Here is a 21,242-nt window from a genome sequence, read left to right as displayed (position 1 = left end):
GAAAAAAAAATGTGACCATGTAAGGAAACTGTTTCTGTGCTTGTTTCATTTAAATTAAGATGGTTAAAAGCAGCATTTTATTTCGGCAAATAAAAGTTTCAAAGCTATATTAAGTCAACGTTCAGTTGTGGACTTTTGAAAGAAAAAGCATAACATTTTGTTCAGAATTACGAACAATCCAGAGTTACAAACAACCTCCATCCCTGAAGTGTTCATAACTCTGAGGTTCTATTGTAGTGTGAAATGCTGGTCTCCAACAGAAGATGTTATGTCCTGCCCAAGGAGGAAGGTCCATTGACACCAGAAGGGTTACAGTGGAACATTAAAGAGGACAAAAGACTTTGTTGTTTACTCTCCCTCCCCCATGAAGATGAGTCTTGCAAGTGGATTCCTCCCATCAGCCAAGATTGCCGCTCAGAGCAGAAGGAGGGAAAAGGAATAAAAACCTCTAACAAGGAGGAACTGTGTGTTTATGCTGCTCGGACTCTAGGGAGCAAGGATTATTAGGCATAAGCAAAAGATCCCTAGTGCTTACCCTGGATTATCCCTAAAGGACATACAGAGCTTGCTTATTATAGAGAAAGCTCATGTTCCAATACCTCTGTTAGTCTATAAAGTGCTACAGGACTCTTTGCTGCTTATTATAGAAGTTTCTATTACTTTTTTTGAAACTTACGATTGGAACTCATTTGTCGTTGTATGTTTTTCAGCGTTAACCTTGTAAGTAACTCTCTAATTTCCTTTTCTTTTTATTAAATCTGTACATAGTTTATTGTAGGACTGGCTACAAGAGTTGTCTTTGGTGTGCTATCTAAGGTGCATTTGACCTGGGGGAAAAGTAGCTGATCCTTTGGGACTGGAAGTAGCCTGAATATTGCTGTGATTCATGATGTAAGGTACCATCTCTGTCACAAAGGGAAGCTTACCTGGGTGGCAAGACAGATTGGAGTACACAAGATGACAGTCTGTGACTCCATGTTAAGGTTGTTATAGTGCCCCAGGAGTTTATACTTGATGATTTGTTGGTGAAATCTAATTACAGAACCCACAACCAGTTTGGGGTTTGTAAGCTGGTTGGTAACAGGCTGCCCTGAGGTTGGCACTCACGCTCTTGAGTCACAGCATGACAGCTTGACAAGAGGAAAGGCATAAGGTGCTTGGATCATGTAGGTGTCTGGGGTGGTATGAATTCACTATCAAGAGCTGGCTGGAATCAATATATTTGAATGGAAGTTTCTACAGTAAACCGCCATGACCGAAGATTAATTCATAGGGCAAATTACTTCCTTTCCTCCACCTTTCTGAAGGGAAGCAGAGCTCAAATCCCTAGCCAGAGAACAATGGAGTGAAGGTGTCAGGGGCCTGTGACAAGTACAGGGTTCTCAGACATACAGGCGCTTTCACTTGGGACTGAGAGACAAAGGGACAGTGTGAGAGTGCCAAGATGGATTCCAGAACAAGCTGGCCTAATGGAGCCCTGGCTTTAGCCAATATGAATCCTGTCTTAACCTTTCGTTCTCTGTGCTAACCTAAGGACTTCCCAACACTGTATTCCAGCTGACTATTAAAACCTACCCTGCTTCTGAAAAGATTTCCTGTTGTTGCTGGTTCTACTTACTGATATGCACTGATCCCCAAAGGGAATGGAAAATCTCTGAACAGGAGTCTACGTCAACTGGATTCACAGTTATGAGCTCATGCCAAGAAACAGGGATTGTTGGATCCCAAAGGCCAGTCTCAGAGGAGTTGAGGCCAAGTGGCCAGCCCTTCTGGAAAAGTGTGAGCCCCTGAAGGTCTGACTGTTTAAAGGCTGGGGCATAGCACAGAGCCTGTAAATCCATGATAGTGTTCATAAATAAGTGCAGGGTAGCTGCATGCCTAGCAACTTACAACCTGTGTTGATGAATACTGCTGAAATATGCCATTTTAAGAGAGCATGGAGGAAGTTAAGGAGTACCTGTGGAAACTGCGTATGACGCTTTTACAAATAGGGCATGTGGAATCACCAGGAAGCAAGTGTTCTATGTCAAAGTGATTTCAGCGCTCACCTTTAGAAGCATCTCTTCATGTTGGGGATTCTCCGAATCATATGGCTCTCTGCGCAGCTTTTCAACCTCTGCAATCAGATTTCTGTACCCTACAATCTGTAGGAGACAGGCCTGAAGAGATACTCCTAACCTAAGCAAAAAGAAGTCAAACAATGAGGTAGGGTACTATACTGTACACAGACACTTAATTTATATATTTGGGCATAAGCTTTCGTGGGCTAGAACCCGCTTATGTCCAAATAAATTTGTTAGTCTCTAAGGTGCCACAAGGACTCCTCATTTTTTTGCTGATACAGACTACCATTTAACATGGCTACCACTGAAACCTTAAATTATATGAATATCCTCAAAGAATCAAAAGCTTTAATAAGTTTAATTATGGTGGAAGAATTTTAATGGGGTCAATTCTTCTCACTAGAAAAACCTACATTTAAAAAGATAGGGTTACCACATAGCAACTGTGAAAAAACAGGACAGGGGGTGAGGGGTAATAGGCACCTATATTAAAAAAGTCCCCCAAAACGGAAATGTCCCTTTAAAAACGGGACGGATGGTCACCCTATTTAAAGAGATCTTGTACACGGCACAATTTTGCCATTTACTAGCTTTCTTTAGTATTTGGACTTTCTTTGTAAGTTAATTCCATGCCCCCTCTCCCCCAAGAACAGCAGTGAAATCTGTCACGTTTGTTAACATCCCATTCTGACTGTATACAGCAGCCATGTGGATGCCTGCTAAAAAGGACGGCATCAGATCTTTCCCTTCACGCAAACCACAGCTTCTCAAAAAAAAAAAAAATCTGAGACCAGCGATGAACTAAAAAATTCACATTGAATTAATCACTAAAACTATGTTTTGTTTCCATGTCACAAAAGCCCACACAATACAGCAAAAAACCAGAACTAATGAGTCTTATGCAACCTTTATGGGATCTGCCCTTAGGTTGTCATTTTTTGCCTCACATGCTGAGAACTGCTATAATGGTTCTGTTTTCACTGTATTGTAAGTCAAAACATTTTAGGATTTTTATGCACCATTTAAAAGTCACTAGGTTTCTACTGCTTTAAATTACGGCAATTTATTCAAGTGTTAGGTTGGACAGTCTACAGCATATTATTAAATGCAATTATATACTAATGTTATTGAATACCAATACCTTTCGTATCGCATATGGAAACAAGCTATGGATATTTAGGCAGGTATTTAAAAAAAAATCTCAAATTAATATAATCCCTAACATGAGTAAGGAAAGCACAATCCCCTTAATTTCAGTGCTGTTTGCATGCCACTAAATCATAGATATCAGAGATAAGATCTATTAGGTCCATTTCTCTAAAAATGCAAGACTGTCCTGTTCAGTACTTCGTTTAATCTATTGTAGTATTAAATGACTTGAACATAAAAACTTCCATTTCTTATCTTTGAAGACTATTCCACTGACTGGAACTGATATTCATTAGGATATTTTTCCTTGCCTCAGTTTCATACTATGACTCCTAGTTATACACTCTTGGTCTACCCTAAACAATTCTCCTCCTTCTTTGGTGTTTATATGCTTCATTTTTATAGTACCTTCCAATCCAAAGAATGAAAACGTGCTTTAGTAAACTACATATAAATGCTTTCACCTCATTCTAAAATGCTGCCATAACTGGGCTTAACTACAGCAATGACACATCACAGTTGAGAGCAGGGAACGAAGAATACCACGGGCAGCTGAAACCGCAGGGATAATTTAGATAGACAAAAAGTAATTATTCAAATTAGAATTACTTTTTTTTTAAATTATATTTATACAATCTTATGGACACACACTTTTTAAATTTGTCTGTAGTATACACACACTATATTTATCTATTCATAGATGTATGGATAGATTCCAAGGTCAGAAGGGACCATAACGATTATCTAGTCTGAACTCTGGTATAACACAGGCCATAGAACTGCCCCAAAATAATTTGTGTTTGAACTAGAGAATACCTTTAAAAAAAATGCCAATCTTGATTTAAAAATTGCCAGTGATGAGAATCCACCACCATATATACAAAGTCTCCTCTTCATCCCCTCAGCCCCTTGTCCCAGTCTTCCCCCTCATTTCTCCATTCCCTCACACACACACACCCACCCCACCCCCACACCTCCAGGACTAGCTCCTCACACCTTTGCATTCCAATCAGGCTCTTTCCTCTTTCTCATCCTTGCTGCTAGTAAAAGCAGGGGGAGCACTGAGGGCAAAGGACCAGGAATCTTTCTTCTCTTAAGTTCCTTTTCTTGGCACCAGTAACCCCTAGCTAGCAGGAACAGCAATTGCAGGAAAAGTCCCATTCACCTCTGCAGCCCTGGGATGGAGTACACACAGCAGAGATGGAATCTTTGGAAAACTTTGCCACCAAATTCTAACAAGTCTCTACTGAGTAAATGTGCAAACAGATTTTCAGATGTGCAAACTTGGCCAAATTTGAATGAATTTTTACAGAGATGGTAAAAGGCGTATATCTCCAGTGCTAGGACAAGTCCTTGCTCCAAAGCATTGGGGCACTAGAGCTTCTCAGTGATGCAGTTTTTAGATTTTTTTTTTTTTAAACATGGACAGAACAATATTTTTCCTCATCTCATTTGGAGAAATGGCTGAACAATTTTTCCTGAAATTTCCCCAACAAAATTCAGCCCGAGGTATATAGCTGGCCTGTAAATTTTCAGCCCAAATGGTTAAAATTTGACAAATTTATTAGCAACTAAAACCAAAGTCTTATAACAGAAAGCGTTTGGCAACCTTAACTATAGTCCTTGCTACCTAACACACACAGAGTACATATGTACTCACACACTCCTCTATAAAATATGCCTGCTGTTGGAGATATTTAATCAAGGGTTAAAAAAAATTATGTTCACTAAGGGCTCAGACCTGCAAAGTGTGGAGCATACCCAACTTTCATCCAGACCACATCACACAATCCATTGTCTACAGCCAAGCTCTAAGATACAACCGCATAGGCTCCAATCCCTCAGACAGAGACAAACACCTAGAGGATCTTTATCAAGTGTTCTTAAAACTACAATACCCACCTGCTGAAGTGAAGAAACAGATTGACAGAGCCAGAAGGGTACCCAGGCCCAACAAACAAAGTAACAGAACATCACCAGTGCATCATCAAGGATCTACAACATATCCTGAAGGATGATCCCTCACCCTCACAGACTTGGGGAGACAGCCCAGTCCTCGCTTACAGACAGCCCCAACCTGAAGCAAATGCTCACCAGCAACTAAACACCACACAACAAAAACACTAACCCAGGAACCAATCCCTGCAACAAACCCCAGTGCCAACTCCGTCCCCATATCTATTCAAGGGACACCATCATAGGACCTAACCACATCAGCCACACCATCAGGGGCTTGTTCATCTGCACATCTACCAATGTGATACATGCCATCATGTGCCAGCAATGCCCCTCTGCCATGTACCTTGGCCAAACTGGACAGTCTCTATGCAAAAGAATAAATGGACACAAATCAGACATCAAGAATTATAACATTCAAAAACCCAGGGCTTTGGAGCTGTGCTCCGGCTCCACTCCAGCTCCAGGCAAAAACCTGCAGCTCCCCTGCTCCGGAGCTGCTCCGCGCTCCAGCTCCGGGCTCTGCTCCAAAGCCCTGCAAAAACCTGTAGGAGAACACTTCAATCTCCCTGGACACTCAATAACAGACTTAAAAGTGGCCATTCTTCAACGAAAAAAACCTTCAAAAACAGACTTCAACGAGAAACTCCAGAATTTGAATTAATTTGCCAACTGGACACCACCAAATTAGGCCTGAATAAAGACTGGGAGTGGATGGGTCACTACAAAAACTAATTTCCATCTGCTGATACTCACACCTTCTTGTCAACTGTTTGAAAGGGGCCACCTTGATTGCATTGGCCTCATTAGCACTACAAAAGTGATTTTCCTTCCCTTGCTATTCACCCCCTCGTCAACTGTTGAGAATAGGCCGCTTCCACCTTAACTGAATTGGCTCGTTAGCACTGACCCCCTCCCCCCACTTGGTAAGACAACTCCCATCTTTTCATGTGCTGTGTATTTATACCTCCCCACTGTATTTTCCACTCCATGCATCTGATGAAGTGTGTTTTAGCCCACAAAAGCTTATACCCACATAAATTTGTTAGTCTCTAAGGTGTCACAAGGACTCCTCGTTATTTTTGCCAAATCCAGGAAATCACTTAAGCATATGCTTCAAGTTAAGCACATGAGTAGCCCTGGGCAAAGTTAAAAATGTGCTTAAATGCTTTTCTAGATTGGGACCAAAGTGCTCAGTGCTTTGTAGGATAGAGCCCTGAAGCTCTGATTGATTGACCACTGCTCATCTGGACCTTGACTTTACATCTCTTCTGAAAGATGGCATCTCTAGTAGCATAGAGCCTACAACACCATGTTGCGTCTTTGCCACCAAACACCATTTCCAACTGAGCTATCCCATCAAAGTAAGCACGTGAGAAAAGTGATTTACCTGAATTGGCCTGGCTATCGTATCAGCAGTTAATCAAGCCAAACCTATCTTTCTTGTAGTATTTACGCAGTCTTGTCTGACCCTTTACCATTTTGCTCCTCTGAATTTGCTCCAACATATCAAGATCTTTCAGAGATACTGAGGTGTTCTGAGCACTGCACAATACCTGAGATGTGCTCTCACCAGGCACAGACAGAAGGTGTGGCAAATGAGATAGCATCCATCAACACATCATTTTTGCTATAGATGAAGTTACTGAACTGAGAATTTTAAGGCTTTGATGCAGAGGCTGACCTGTTTCCTAACAATTATGCTAGGGGCTTCAGAGACACCCTATGGGGGACAAGGGAAAGAGAACGTTAATTTGGTTAGAGATTCACAAATTAGTTTGGGACATGAAGGGATGTCTACTTATTAATAAACAACCCAAGCAGAGGAGAAGAAAACAATCTCAACTATACAGATAAAATGATGGGGATCTTGGAGCCATTGTGAATAGTTCTCTGAAAACACCCACTCAATGTGCAGCAGCAGTCAAAAAAGCTAACAGAATGTTAGGACTCATTAGGAAAGGGATAGATAAGACAGAAAATATTATATGGCCTCTATATAAATCCATGGTACACGCACATCTTGAATACTGCATGCAGGTGTGGTCACCCCATCGCAAAAAAAGATGTATTGGAATTAAAAAAGGTTCAGAAAAGGGCAACAAAAATGATTAGGGGTATGGAACAGCTTCCATATGAGGAGAGATTAATAAGACTGGGACTTTTCAGCTTGATAAATAGATGACTAAGGGAAGATATGACAGAGGTCTATAAAATCATGACTGGTGAGGAGAAAGTAAATAAGTCTTATTTACTCCTTTTCATAACACAAGAACTAGAGGTCAACAAATGAAATTAATAAGCAGCAGGTTTAAACAAAAGGAAGGATTTCTTCACACAACGCCGAGTTAGTATGTGGAACTTTTTTTGCCAGGGGATGTTGTGAAGGCCAAGACTATAACAGGGTTCAAAAAAGAACTAGACAAGTTCCTGGAGGATAGGTCCATCAATGGCTATTAGCCAGGAGAGGCAGGGATGGTGTCTCTAGCCTGTTTGCCAGAAGCTGGGAATGGGCAACAGGGGATGGATCACTTGGATTGCCCTGTTCTGTTCATTCCCTCTGGGGCACCTGGTATTGGCCATTGTCAGAAGACAGGATACTGGGCTAAATGGACCTTTGGTCTGACCCAGTATGGCCATGTGTGAGTGAGAGTGAAAGAAGGGGAGAGGTGGGGAGAAAGGCAGGTAACTGTACAGTAGAAAGGAGCTTTCAAAATGGATATGGGAACATTTGAAAGGCATACAAGTGCCTGTTTACTCTGGGAAGCAGAGGTACATATAGCACTGAGCAAAACTGGAACATGCTGAGCAGTTTTGAGAACAGATTAAAGCACTGACCAACACACGACATCTGTGCAAACACTGGGGTGACTACACAGATACAAGCTAGGACTCCGCAGATAATATATTAATGCAAGCTCATACCTGCCTGTCTGAAACAGTGTGATGGCTATAACTGGCAGCGCTGAGGAGCACGGAGGGTATACACAGAGGGCAGAACACTTACTCAGTGGGAGAGCTACCAAGACACTGAACTGCTGACAGGAAGAAAGAGAAAGATCCTGATTTCATACAACACAAACAACTGAACCCTAAGGTGTAAAGTAAATACCTGCTGAAATCGCTGCGCTGTCACTGCAAGAGCTGTAAACTACAACTCACTATTAGGAGAGAGAGAATTTTACACTGATCACTGTTTATTGCATATGATTTTCTCTTACCTCTTTTCTATGAACTTTGTTTTAACTGAGATCCCTGGGGTTTAAAACCACTGGGAGTGGGAATATTCCCCATCAGATGTTCCCAGAAGTAAAGGGGAGATCTGAACTGTAAAGTCCCTCAGGTCCCTGGTTGAAAGTATGGAGAAGAAGGTCTTGTTCCCACGGTTGATGTTGCTGCCCAGATTAGAGGGAGTGTAAGGCCTGGGGAAAGCTGAAATATGAGGGGTGAGAAGAATTTGAATGGGAAAGGGGCTATTGCCTCCCTAGTCTGGAACATGCCATCATATCACACTTATTATTACTGTAGTGCCTGGAGCCTGGGGCCCCATTGTGCTAAGCACTGTACAAACACATAGTGAGAGAGTCCCCAAACAGACAAGACAGACAAAGAGGTGGAGGCCAAAGACAGGAACGTTGAGGTTAAGTGATTTGCCCAAGATAAAGCAGCAAGTCAGTGCCATGTTTGGGAATACAAACCAAGCCTCCTGAGTCCCAGCCTATTCTTTGAACCACACTGCCTCACAATGCAATCTCTCATATCTATTTGTATTAATCCTTCTCCTCAACAATTCTCAGTCTGACACTGTCTGTGAATTTTAATCCATGTTGTATTTACTACCCCTTCTAGACGATTGATAAAGATGTTTAACACCACTGGACCTAATACCAATCAGTCCCTACTAGGCGTCTTCTTTCAACTGGAGTCGTTGACATTTACCTTTAACCTTTGTTTATGGTCTTTTAGCCAGTTTTCAGTCCACACGGACAGTGTTAACACCCAAGCCAATTTAAATTTATTTTCTCTCTCAAATTAAGCTCCAGAGCTCAACCCCCACTTCCCCAGCAATTGGTGTAGACATATTCTAATGCTGCTCTAATTATTGCTATTACTACTAACAGGATTTGAACCTATAATGCGATGAACATGATGGCATTCTTGCCTTCGAGTTCTTACTGTACCAAGTCCCAGGCAACAACCCAGGGGTATTCTGCTGTTGAACACATTGGCCAACATTTTTCAAAAGCGGCTAGTGATTTTTGGGTCACCTAATTTGAATCACCTTCACAGATTTTTAAAATCAGAAGGGACCATTGTGATGCTCCAGTCTGCATAACCTACAGGCTACATCTGAGTTATACAGATGACCTGCATAACACAGACCACATTATTTCACCCAGGGATTCCTGAATCGAGTCCATCCACCTGTGGTTAACTACAGTATCTCTTCCAGGAAGCATCCAATATTTGGCTTAAAGAAAAGAATTTTCAGAAGGTGCTTGTCACTTTCTTCAAAATCAAGCCCCTGTAGGGTGTCATAAGTTGGACACCCAGAACATCGAGGTAACCCGAAAATCATTACTCCTTTTTGAAATACCATCTTTTGCATGAGAAATAAAACCAAAGTCCTGAACATTTTTGGTGAATGACATCTTGTGGCATTTAAATTAAAAAAGAGTGTTAATCACGTTGCCCCCGTCAAAATTCCAACTTGGGTAAGTTAAAGGAGAATTTTAGTTAGAAATAAGAATATTGTTTGAATTGCTTATGGTATGCTTCTTTCTTCCCTGCACTAAACTGCTCTGTAATGTTGCTGTGCATTGCTAAAAAGCCATCATTTTTATTGCCATGAACACCAACTGCATTTCATCCCAGGGGGAAGTGACTACTATATAGTTTGTATATCAATTTATAAAAAAGACAGCAAGATTCAGAAAACAACCAAGTAAAGAGGCACAGGACTGTTGCAAATTATAGGCATCATAAAAGATTACTTATTTTTCAGTAGCATTATTTGAACAAGAAGCACAGAGCAGATTCACACTGAGAAATAAAACTACCGTATTTTCCGGCGTATAAGGCGACTGGGCGTATAAGACGACCCCCTAATTTTACTATTAAAACATAGGTTTTGGCCTATACTCGCAGTATATAGAGACCCCCCCCCGAGAGAGGGAAGCCTTTTAAACCAGACCCAGGGCCGGGAATCAGAGGGCTGGGCTGGGCGCTGCTGCGCGCCCAGAGCCCCAGTTTTTTCACCACAGCCGGGAGCGGGCAGGGGAGACTGCTCTGCTGCTGGGCTCAGCCAGAGCCCCAGAGCCTTATCCCAGGCGAGGCCAATCAGAGGGCTCTGGGCTGCCGGCTCTGGCAGGAGCAGCCCCTCCCCCCTTCCCAGCCGTGAGGGAGTCAGCTCTGCTCTGCCTGGCTGCTGTTGCGTATGCCCCGACCCCCCCAATTTTTTTTTTTTTTTTTTTTTTTTTTAAATAGTAGTCTTCTTATACGTAAGCATGAAAGCCTGATTCACAGTAAAGACAGCAACAGTTCCAAATTTTCTGATAAAGAAATAAAAACTTACTGTGGATTTATATCTGGATTAATCTTTTTCAGTTCCATGATGTCATCTATAGTTTTTTCAATGGCATCTGGATGAACACTTACTGAAGTCTGCAGCAGCTGGAAATATGTTTTAACATAAATTAACTACTATATGATGACATTTAGTGGATACTCATTTTGGTGGAATATGATGCACATGAGAACTTCTAGATTGACAGCCTGGGAAACCCAACCTTTCTATCTGCACACAGAATACACTCTGGGCAGCCCTTCCAATGTGTTTAATCCCTCACCTTGATCCTGATCATCCTCCCTCCTAGTGAGAAGCCAGGTTACTTTCCCAGGCTCACTCAATCCTGTACATCTCTATGGCGGCTGCCAACTGTGAAGATGTTTTGTATTGTGGACTTTTGTCTAATGGGAACTAAACTGAAACCATTAATTCAGAAAAATATATCTGCATTTCTGGCCTCCATTTGGTATAAAAGTACCAAAGTACATAGTATATTGGAGTGTTGTATAACGTAAACTGACACACTCTGGGCATATAGCAACTGAGCAAGAATTTTTTTTTTCCATGTATTCCAAGTGATCCCACTAAAAAGATTAGAGATGCACAATCTCTAGAGTGAATTAATAGGAAAGAACCTCTGAACCATCAAATGATCAAAATCTAGCAAGAACTCAGAGAAGTTGAAAATGAATTGAATCTTTTGAGAATTTGCTCTGGCAACCTCATTTGTCACTTGCACGTATGCAGGTATTCTATGTAGAACAGAATCACAGAAACATAGGTCTGGAAGGAACCTCAAGAGGCCATCTAGTCCAGCCCTGATAGCATCCAAGCTGTTCTTAAAATCCTCCAAGGACGGGGATTCCATAGTCTCCCTAGGTAACCTGTTTCTGTGCTTAAAACTATCCTTATAGTTAGAAAGTTTTTCCTAACACCTAACCTAAGTCTCCCTTGCTTCAAGCTAAGATCATTATTTCCTGTCCTACCATTGGTGGATTTGGAGAAAAATTTATCACTGGTCTTCTTTATAACAACCTTTCACATATCTGAAGACTTACTACATCCCTCTCAGTCTTCTCTTCTCTGGACTGAACATGCCTAATTCTTTCAAGCTTTCCTTATAGGTCATATTTTCTAAATGTAGAGCCATACTTTCCATTTCCATTAGTGGCACTGTAATATGTATAAAGTAGATGTCATTTAGTTTATTTTGTGAAATTTTTTTAAAATGCAGATATAAATAGCATGCTTTCCAATGACACTGGATTTCCCTTCCCAGACAGAAGCGTATAGTTTAAAAATATAGTTTTTATGTTCTCCTGCTCTTCGTTTTAACTTGTGCAATGTATTTAGGATAATAGAATTATAATTTTACAGTTTGAGGAGAAAAGACTGAGAGGCTGTTTTTAATATTTTTATGAACATTCATGAAAGTGAGGGACAAAAAACACACTGCCCAGGTACTTCTACATGTCCCCCAATCACCATTAGGTACAAAAGTAATAATCCCATTTTTACAGATAGGGAAACTGAGGCACAGGGTGATTCAATGAATTGCCCCTGGTCACACAAGAAGTCTTTGGCAAAATCAGGAACTGAACCAAGGACTCCTAAGTCTTAGTTCAGTGCCTTAACCACAAGATCATCCTTTCTCCCTTTTCTTATTTGTCTCCATTACTGCCTACAATGTACTAAGCATTGTATAAACACAAACAGTTTCCCAATATAATTTTGTTGAACAACTCAACCTTATCTTGCAAAACCACCTGCTACTCTAGCCACAGACTTCTCCTGAGGAGAGGCTGCTATTTATGCTAATGTGTCAGTCTTTATATAGGTTTTGTGAGGTGGGAAAACTACTGTGCTAATTTTGACAAGTGAACACTGTGATGGGGTGCCTACCCCACACAGGCATAGAAGGGGTTAATCATGCCCTGCCCCGGAAGGAGCAAGGGAGGTGAGTCCTCCGAGCAGCCCAGAGAGGCTGTGTGAAGCACAGCCAATCAGAGAGTAGTTGCAAAAAGCACCCAATCTGGGCCCAGCAGGCTGGGATAAAAGGGAGCTGCAGGGTCAGTTGCTGCTGGCAGCTCAGGGAGTAAGGACTGTGTCCCTGGAGGGCTGAGAGAACGAAGCATCTTGGACAGAGCAGCTGCCAGAAGGGACTGGGGGAGGGAGAGGGACTCCTGGCTGGCTGCTGGTACTGAGCAGTGCCCTGAGGTAAGGATGAAGAAGGTGCTGGGGCTATGGGGAAGGGGCCCAGGGAAACACAGCAGCATTGACAGAGGTTACAGAGGAGCACAGCAGGAGGCTGCTATTTCCTCCGCACTAAGGAAATGGCTGGACTGTTGGACAGTTACCCCCTCCCATCCCTTGGAAGGTGGAAACACAGATTATGGCATAGCCTGAGAGCTGAGTCACAAAGAGAATGCTGCAGTTCTGGGAGCTGAGAGGGGAGCAGCAGGGAGGAGCAGAGAATGCCGGTGTGCAGACCACAGACGTGGGCATTGGCCTTGAGCTAATCTGCAGCAAGACTAGGAGGCAGCAGCGCCAGTCTGGTGATGAGGGTTGCACCCCATGACAAACATGTTTTCCTCTACTGTTAAATTTCATTTTACAAATTGGAAAGAGGCATGCTGTGAAATGCTGAGTGGAAAAGTATATGGGAGAAAGAGGGAGAGAGAAGTTCACTCACCTTATTTTTTGAACCCCTCAGTGATGTCTCTGTTAAGAAAACAATTATTTAAAAATGTAATTATCTCAGTTCATTTTCAAGCCAAACAACATACACTGTGCATGTGTCGTGGCCACACTTATGGACAAAGAACAGGAATGTGAGGAATACCAGGTATTTTACACTTACCTATCTTCATAGTTCTGCTAGCCCCAGGCTTGATATTGTAACAGATCCTTTGTAATTCACATCGTCCCGTTAATTTCCTCACCACAAATTTCAGACAGCGCCACAAACATTTACAGTAGAAGTACAGGCACACCTGGACAAACATTCTGTCAAAGGAAACCTTAAAGTGAGAATCTGTCTAAACAAAACAGATGATTAAGACACCTAACTGTATATCTGAAGGACAAACCTTTTATACATATGGAACATATGGAGTCTTATTCCGCAATAGATTATACTTATACATGTAAGGTTTGCAGAATCAGGCCCTTCAGTTTTACCCAGCAAAAAAAAGCCAAACCATGAATCAGAAAAGAATCCCCAAAAGAATTTTACTTCTATGAAGTTTTTTTCCCCTTAATATATGAGTTTGTGTGCATAAGTCTTATTAATGTCAACAGGAATTATGCCCATATAATAAGGGATGTACAGACCTCAGAATGATTATAGTACTGTAAAGTCTAGTGAGCCACAACTCCTTAATTCTATATCCCGCTCTGATACAAACTCTATCCCCTTGGGCCAGTCACTCAACCTCTCATCTTGACTGAGAAGTTAAAGGACTATTAATACTCATTAATACAATGATGATACCTAATTCCCAGGGGTGCTTGAGAACGAATGGCCCTGATTAGGGAAAGCACTGAATCTTCCTTTAACTAGGCCTTTAAGTGGCTGTCCTGAACAGGGATGATTCCTGAAGAAGGGCCAATGTTTGTTCAGCCCTTTGAAGATGGGGAGCAGCCATACAGCAGTGTTTATAATAACCACAAGTCACAGAAGTCTGGAAACGCTGCAGTTCTGAAGAGGATTCTATTTTATTCATGTTAAAATTTTGTTACTAAAATAAAAATTCTAACAATGTATGTTCTTGCATTTATTATGGTGCTGCTTAAGGATCAACCAACGATGGGGACTGTACAAACACAGGGTAATAAATGGCCCCTGCCCCCAAAGAGCTTACAGTCTAAATAGGTAAGACAGAGAAAGGGGGAAAAGGGATACAACACACAGAGTGAACTATGTGATGGCAGCAAGCGTTCCACAATTATTATTATTAGCTGTGTTTAGTTAGGAGGGGATAAGATAATTAAAGCCACAATAGCATGCCTGCAGTTAAAACAATTGTCACAGAACTGTGACTATTATGTGCAGAAAAACCCTCAGACCCAAGAAATACATTCTCTGAGCAAATTATCCATGTAGCCCTTTTATTGCTGTGGATCTGAAGGGCCAGATCCTGAAGAGTGGAACTCTTAACTCCCATTCACTTCACTAGGAGTGGAAGGAAGTGCAGGAAGCACTCAGCACTCCAGAGAATCAGGCCCTAATTTTGGAAGCAACAGTCTAATTACAAAAATAGTCCTGATAATTGGGAGAATGACTCATTAGTTTTCAATTGTATTATGTTAGAAGGGCTCAAGAAGAGCAACCCGTTAAGTTCCATGTCTCTCATTCTACTATAATTTTATATAAAGGAAGTAATGGGATCAATGCTATGTAAGTGCCAATAATATTTGGAAAACAGATTATAAAGAACCTACATATTTGGCAACAGACCCCGAATTTAAGCTTATATATTAAGTTCTTGAAATTAGTTATACTGAAATAGTAAAGCCTTGTTTACACTTCATATGCTTTGGCAGTATAGCTATACAAGCAGAGTCCCCTAATGTAGACGTGACTTACGCTGCCAGAAGGAGTTTTCTGTTGACACAGTAACACCATGTCCCCACATGACAACAGCTATTCCAACAGAAGCACTATTCTCTCAGCATAGCTGCATTTGCACTCGGGATTTGCAGGCACAGCTATGTCAGCTAGGGTTTTTGTTTTTTAAACACACTCCAGACCAACACAGGTAAGCCAACAAAACTTTGTAGTGTAGACCTGGCCACTGTGTAAGATACTCAACCAGTGGAAAGTGGCTCAGCATTAATAGAGCAGCATCAATTCACAAGAGGTAAAGATCAGTCCCTACTGGCACATTTACACGGAGACGCTAAGGTCTGCTCTACAACAGAAAATTAGATTGGCATAACAAGGTCACTCAGGAGTGTGAAAAATCCACACCTCAAAGTGGCCTAGTTACGCTGACCTAATCCTAGTTTCCTCTGGGGGAGGTGGTTTATCTATGCCAATGTCAGTGTATGTAGTGTCTACACTGAAGGGCTATAGCTGTGCTGCTGTAGCATTTTAAGTGTAGACATACCCTAAGGAAAATTAAGCCACAATAACTAAAGGTGTGAAGATAAAAAGTGCATTAAACCCCTGTGTAGGTGCTTCGCTTGCTTTAGTTTAATTTAATCCTCTTTGAAGGAGGATTAAGCTAAAACCAAGGAAGGCCACTTTACATCTGAATAGGAGCATCCACATGAGGGTTAAATGCACCTGAACTAATGTGTTAAGTTAATTTGTCTTAACTTGCCTAGGTGTCCCCTTAGTGTTTATGCCACAGGAAGTCGGTATTTGGGATTCAGTCAGAAAGCCTGAAGACTTCTAAGGGCTTGTCTATACATACACCGGTGCAACTGTGCCGCGTATGGTGAACATGCTCTATGTCAATGGCAAAACCTCTCCCACCGACATAGCGCTGTCCACACCCAGTGCTTATGGTGGTGTAATTTATGTCCCTCGGGTGAGTGGTTTATTCACACCTCTGAGCAACAAATTATGCAGGCATAAGCTGTAGTGTAAACATAGCCTAAATGTGTCCCCTCTGGTATCTGAATCAAATATACACAGATATGGAGAATACCCCAGCTGCTAGCACTAAAATGTTCTTGCACGTTAAAAAAAAAGTGAGGATTTGCTCTTAGTATTAAGAGAGCAAACAAAACAGCAATCAGGAAAAAAAATCCCACCATTAAGCAGATGCATAGACATTGTTAAGGTCTTTGCAGCAGTCAGAAGTATAAATCAGGCGAAAGGAGAGAATAAAATGTGTCACGCAAAGGCAGCCAATGTCTTCATCCATAATCTTCAATTCTGCTCCTGCAAAAATAGTCTCTAAAGCTGAACATTTCAGTATTCCTGCAGTCACATATGCCCCATGAGTCATTGTGGTTGTTGCTATCCTGGATTAGGTTACTATCTTCAAACAAGAAAACAAGCACAACTTAGCAACAAATACACGATGAAGCTGAAGGAACATTAAAGTGCTCTGCCTCATTCCTACTAAGGCAAAACTCCCAATGGTGTAAATTGGAGTTTTATCTGAGAGCACTGATGGATGGGACCCAAATGGAGTAAGACAAAATTTTGCTTTTTGATCACTGATCTGTGCTGTAAATTAAAATCACATACTATTGGTGTGCAGTGAATTCCGTGATTAAAATATACTCCTATTTCAGCAATGTCTGTAGGCCACAGTGGTCGTCTCTTCTTTGCATAAAGAAAGATCCATTTAACTTCAAGCAAGCTGCTCAATCAAAATGTTTATTTCCAATGTATAGAATCACTCATACAAACAGCATAGCTCCTTTATAACAACTGTATGATTGTAGTTAACTCATTCCCTTGGAGCTTAAACATTACAATCCATCTTTCATTACTGGTATAAATCTGGTTTCATGGAAAACAAATGTTCTTGGAAATGGGTAAAGTGTCAAAAACTTGCTAGTTGTGACATGTTATTCGGTCACTACCTTTAGGTTCAATGATGAAACATGCTTATCATTAACAAGGAGTTTGGACTCCAGAGCTGTTTTTCCCTGGTTCCAATTTATGTTCAGCATTATAACTTTGTGTATGGCTTTTACTACACATGACTATTCCCGCCTATAAAATGTGGATAATGATACTGACCTCCTTTGTACAGCATTTTGAGATCTACGGATGAAAAGAGCTAGATAAATCCTAGGTTATTTTTATTATTAACAACCGAAGTACAGCTATTAAAAATGGATCACAGTGCTACAGAATGACAAATATACTGTATATGTGACTTACCATAACACATTTGACAGTGGCTGTTTTTAATAAAGCAGACAGCATTAATTATAATTATGCACCTAAAGTTAAAAAAAATATCTTTGTTTGGTAGATACCTGTAATGTTACACTACTCGTCCATCTTAACTTTTTGATAGCGGAAGTCTTCTTTACAACGAGAATGGTATGAACAGTTACTGAAATTTGTTTTCAATTATTATTTTTTTAATAAAAATGAATTCTTGCTTGCAGAAATCCTGTAATGAAAGCACACTGCTGATGAAATGGGCTAGATTTTTATTTTAAAGTGAACTGACAAATTCCTAGACACCCACCATGTGAAACAAAGATTGAGCATTTAAAAAAAAATAAAAATCTAGTGCGGCATTCCAGCACTAGAACCTGAATTAGGTTGGATGACACACAAGTGACTGCCTCTGGCAACATATGCCAATACCTTCCAAATTCTCGTGGAAATAGATTCTCCTTCCGCCCATCTCCCAAGCTTGCTCTAGGCCTGGCACATGTTTTCTTTGCACAGAAAATGTAGAGCCTGATTCACCACTGGCTTGTGTAGTCATTTACACCTGCTCAAAGTGGGTCCAAAATGATACTAAATCAAACTTCTCCACTCAAGTGAGTATTAATTCAACATTAAGGTTCAGAAAACCAAGTATGCAAAAGTCAGGACATTTCTAAAAGGTAGGGTTTGTTCCCCCACAGCATGAGCTCCACAACACTGCAGACATGCACATTATATATAAATACACATGCGTATAGTCTGCATTATGCATACTTAACACAGAAGGAAAGCCTTCTGTCTTTTTTAACCAAAAATTCCTAGTTTTACAAAAGCTATTTGCTTTTTTACCAATTTTCACTTTTATTTTGGACCACCAAAGTCCATGAAAATACTGATTTTATTATGAAAATCCAATATGTTCCATTAGGTAGAAAATTTTATGTTAATAAATTAGTCTAAGTGTACATGCGAGGCAGTCTGTTAAACTAAGGCAATGTAATGGAAGACATACACATTCATGCATGTCATATGCATACATTGGTGATTGAGTCTGGATGGAGAGATGGTGGCTTGGCAACCTCGGCCACTCAGTACCAAGACACCATCTCTATTTATTGCTTTTTTTAGTCCTTCTGTCCCCAGTATTTACCCTATTTGCCCAGAAAACTATTAAGTTAATTTTTTGCTCTGATTTTAAACTTTTTTAAAATTTTTGTAGTAAGCACTGATAAATTCCTAGGAAACTTTAAAGAAACTAAAAAGCTAAAATGAAGGGCCTCGCCCATAAGTTAGCGGTACCATTTAATCAGGAAAACACACAAAAAGAAAATACTGTACAACATGCACATGGCCATGTTAACAGAATTAAACTAGTAACTGTAAATGTCTTAAGGTTCAGGCATCAAGCACTGAAAATTAATGTTGCATTAATACTAGTACACACATGTGCACATGCACACACAGAAGCACACATTACCTGGCATAAATCTCTCTCTCTCATGGAGTGCACACACACACGAACTCCATCCCTTAGCCCAAACATTTTGAGTATTCAAAGTGATTTGTTACATGCAGAGTAATACACTAATGAAGCTCAACGTAACTGGGAAAACATGGCTTAGAAAAATGTTACTCTGACCCTAAAGAAGCATTTATCTCTATTTCGGACTCCAAGAGAGGGTTTGGGGGCAGAGTGAATGATTCAGAACTCTCTCCCTCTCTTCATTCCCCGCTGCTGCCTCCCACACCACCTCCCCCTTTACCCATGAATGTTGCCCTGGTCCATTGTCTTCCTGCCACACTCACTCCTTCCTCCTGGCACAGCAGTTCCAACATGCCTCCCGCAAATACTTTATAGCTTGAAGGGTTAGAATTCTTCAAGATCAGCCAGTGTTCAAAGGGAAGCACCAGTATCAAGCCTCCCATTCTGTCTCAAAAACCAGTTTGATAAACTGTAACCTGCACATGGGTAATGTACGCAAGTTAAAGCACATTAAACCCCCATGTGGATGTTCTCATTCAGAAGTAAAGTGGCCTTAGTACACTGTAACTTATTCCTCCTCAGATTGGGTTACAGCAAACTAAGGACACAACTTCTGAATTAGAGTTTCCAAATGGGGGTTTAGTGTGCTTTAACTTGCGTGCATTACCCACGTAGCTATCCCCTTACACTTCTATGATCTCATAAACTAAGCTGAGTTGGTCCTGGAGAGTAGTGGAATAGGAACGCTCTCAGAAAGCCTACATGCAGCAGAGTGTGGTGATAACTTGGTAGATTATGTTCTTCATTCTGAAGCTGTCCACCTGAGCTTTTCCAGCTGATCTTGCAAAGGGTGTCACGTATTTGCTCTCAGTTAGCCTCAGGGTGCTTTCAACTGGTGTTAAACATTATTATCCTAATGGAGTGGATAGTGTCCTCTTAGTTCAAAATAGTCATAGAAAAGCATATTTGATGTGGTGGTTTCTGATCAGCTCAGTCAGACTTTTATATAAAGGGTAGTGGAACTCAGCTGATCTTCTCCATCATAGCAAAACATGGGGACCCATGTTTGTCATCCATTGTCAAACACAGACTGAAAATCTGAGAAAAGACTCAACCAAAGTTAATACTGAAGCCATATCTCAACACTGTGTGGTCAACTTGATTAATAATCTATCCAAAGTTTCTTTGGTCTTCCCCTCTGGTCCTAAACCATTGTGCAATACAGCAGAACTTCAGATTTATGAACACCTCAGGAATGGAGGTTGTTCATAACTCTAAAATGTTTAAGTCTGAACAAAACATTATGGTTGTTCTTTCAAAGTTTACAACTGAACACTGACTTAATACAGTTTTGAAATTTTACTACGGAGAAGAAAAATGCTGCTTTTCCTTTATTTCTTAGTAGCTTATGTTTAACAGTACATTATTTGCTTTTTTTCCCCTTCTTCTTCATCTTTGCTGCTGCCTGATTGTGTATTTCTTGTACCAAAAGAGGTGTGTGGTTGATTGGTCAGTTCGTAATTCTAGTGTTTGTAACTGATGTTCTACTGTATTCCCATGCCCTGTTAAACAAATATTATGTCCCATCCAAAACATGGCTGCATGTCAATGACTGGTGATTTAACGGCCGCTCAGCTCTTTCAAATACTATGAAAGGCATGAAAAATGCAAGTTAATCATGACTGAATTCTCTTACTGCAAACAATACTTGTTTTATCCATGTTTAAAAGATCAAATCCTCTTTTCGCTCAAAGATTTCCAAATTCCCTAATACATCTGAGAGAAATCCTATCCTGCATGAAGTAATCCCCCCCAAGAGTTTAAAGGTGGGATTTTCAAAAATGCTCAGCATTTCATTGATTTCAATGGGAGCGAGTCAGGCCAGTGAGGAGAGCTTTTGAAAATCCCACCTTAAATTAATGAATGAAACAAGCCCAATTCTTCTTGTCTCAAATGATTTTTCAGAGCCACAGGAAGATTAGTATTTTCAAAGCCAAGAACAGTCAGTATTAAACAAATTCAATTGTCTGAGTTCTTGATAAACTAAATGCTTTTTTAATTAGATGCCCAGTGCTGATGACTAAGTTTGGTATAAATTAAAACAAACTTTCTAATTTAAAAATCCATCCCATAGATCCAGTTTGCCACCCTTACTGTCTTCCCTTCATG

General features: G+C 40.7%; 1 protein-coding gene across 6 annotated transcripts in view; it reads right to left on the bottom strand.

Annotated features, from left to right (window-relative positions):
* The window catches only part of ELMOD1 (ELMO domain containing 1), a 66,367-nt gene that overhangs the window by 20,078 nt on the left and 25,047 nt on the right, over positions 1-21,242 (bottom strand). For 3 of the 6 annotated variants that reach the window (XM_039481647.1, XM_039481661.1, XM_039481653.1), the window contains exons 3-7: positions 17,686-17,825; positions 13,598-13,743; positions 13,430-13,458; positions 10,744-10,841; positions 2,049-2,178 (exon numbers count right to left, since the gene is read on the bottom strand). In XM_039481647.1, coding sequence (XP_039337581.1) covers positions 2,049-2,178; positions 10,744-10,841; positions 13,430-13,458; positions 13,598-13,742 — 402 coding nt within the window. In that variant the 5' untranslated portion in view covers position 13,743; positions 17,686-17,825. The remainder of the gene's footprint in view (positions 1-2,048; positions 2,179-10,743; positions 10,842-13,429; positions 13,459-13,597; positions 13,744-17,685; positions 17,826-21,242) is intronic. The other 3 variants (XM_039481626.1, XM_039481640.1, XM_039481633.1) reach the window with 1 other exon arrangement.

The sequence above is a fragment of the Mauremys reevesii genome, linkage group 1, assembly GCF_016161935.1.
Source record: "Mauremys reevesii isolate NIE-2019 linkage group 1, ASM1616193v1, whole genome shotgun sequence".
NCBI lineage: Eukaryota > Metazoa > Chordata > Testudines > Geoemydidae > Mauremys > Mauremys reevesii.
Note: the sequence above shows the minus strand (reverse complement) of the source record. Positions and strands in the feature narration are given on the sequence as shown.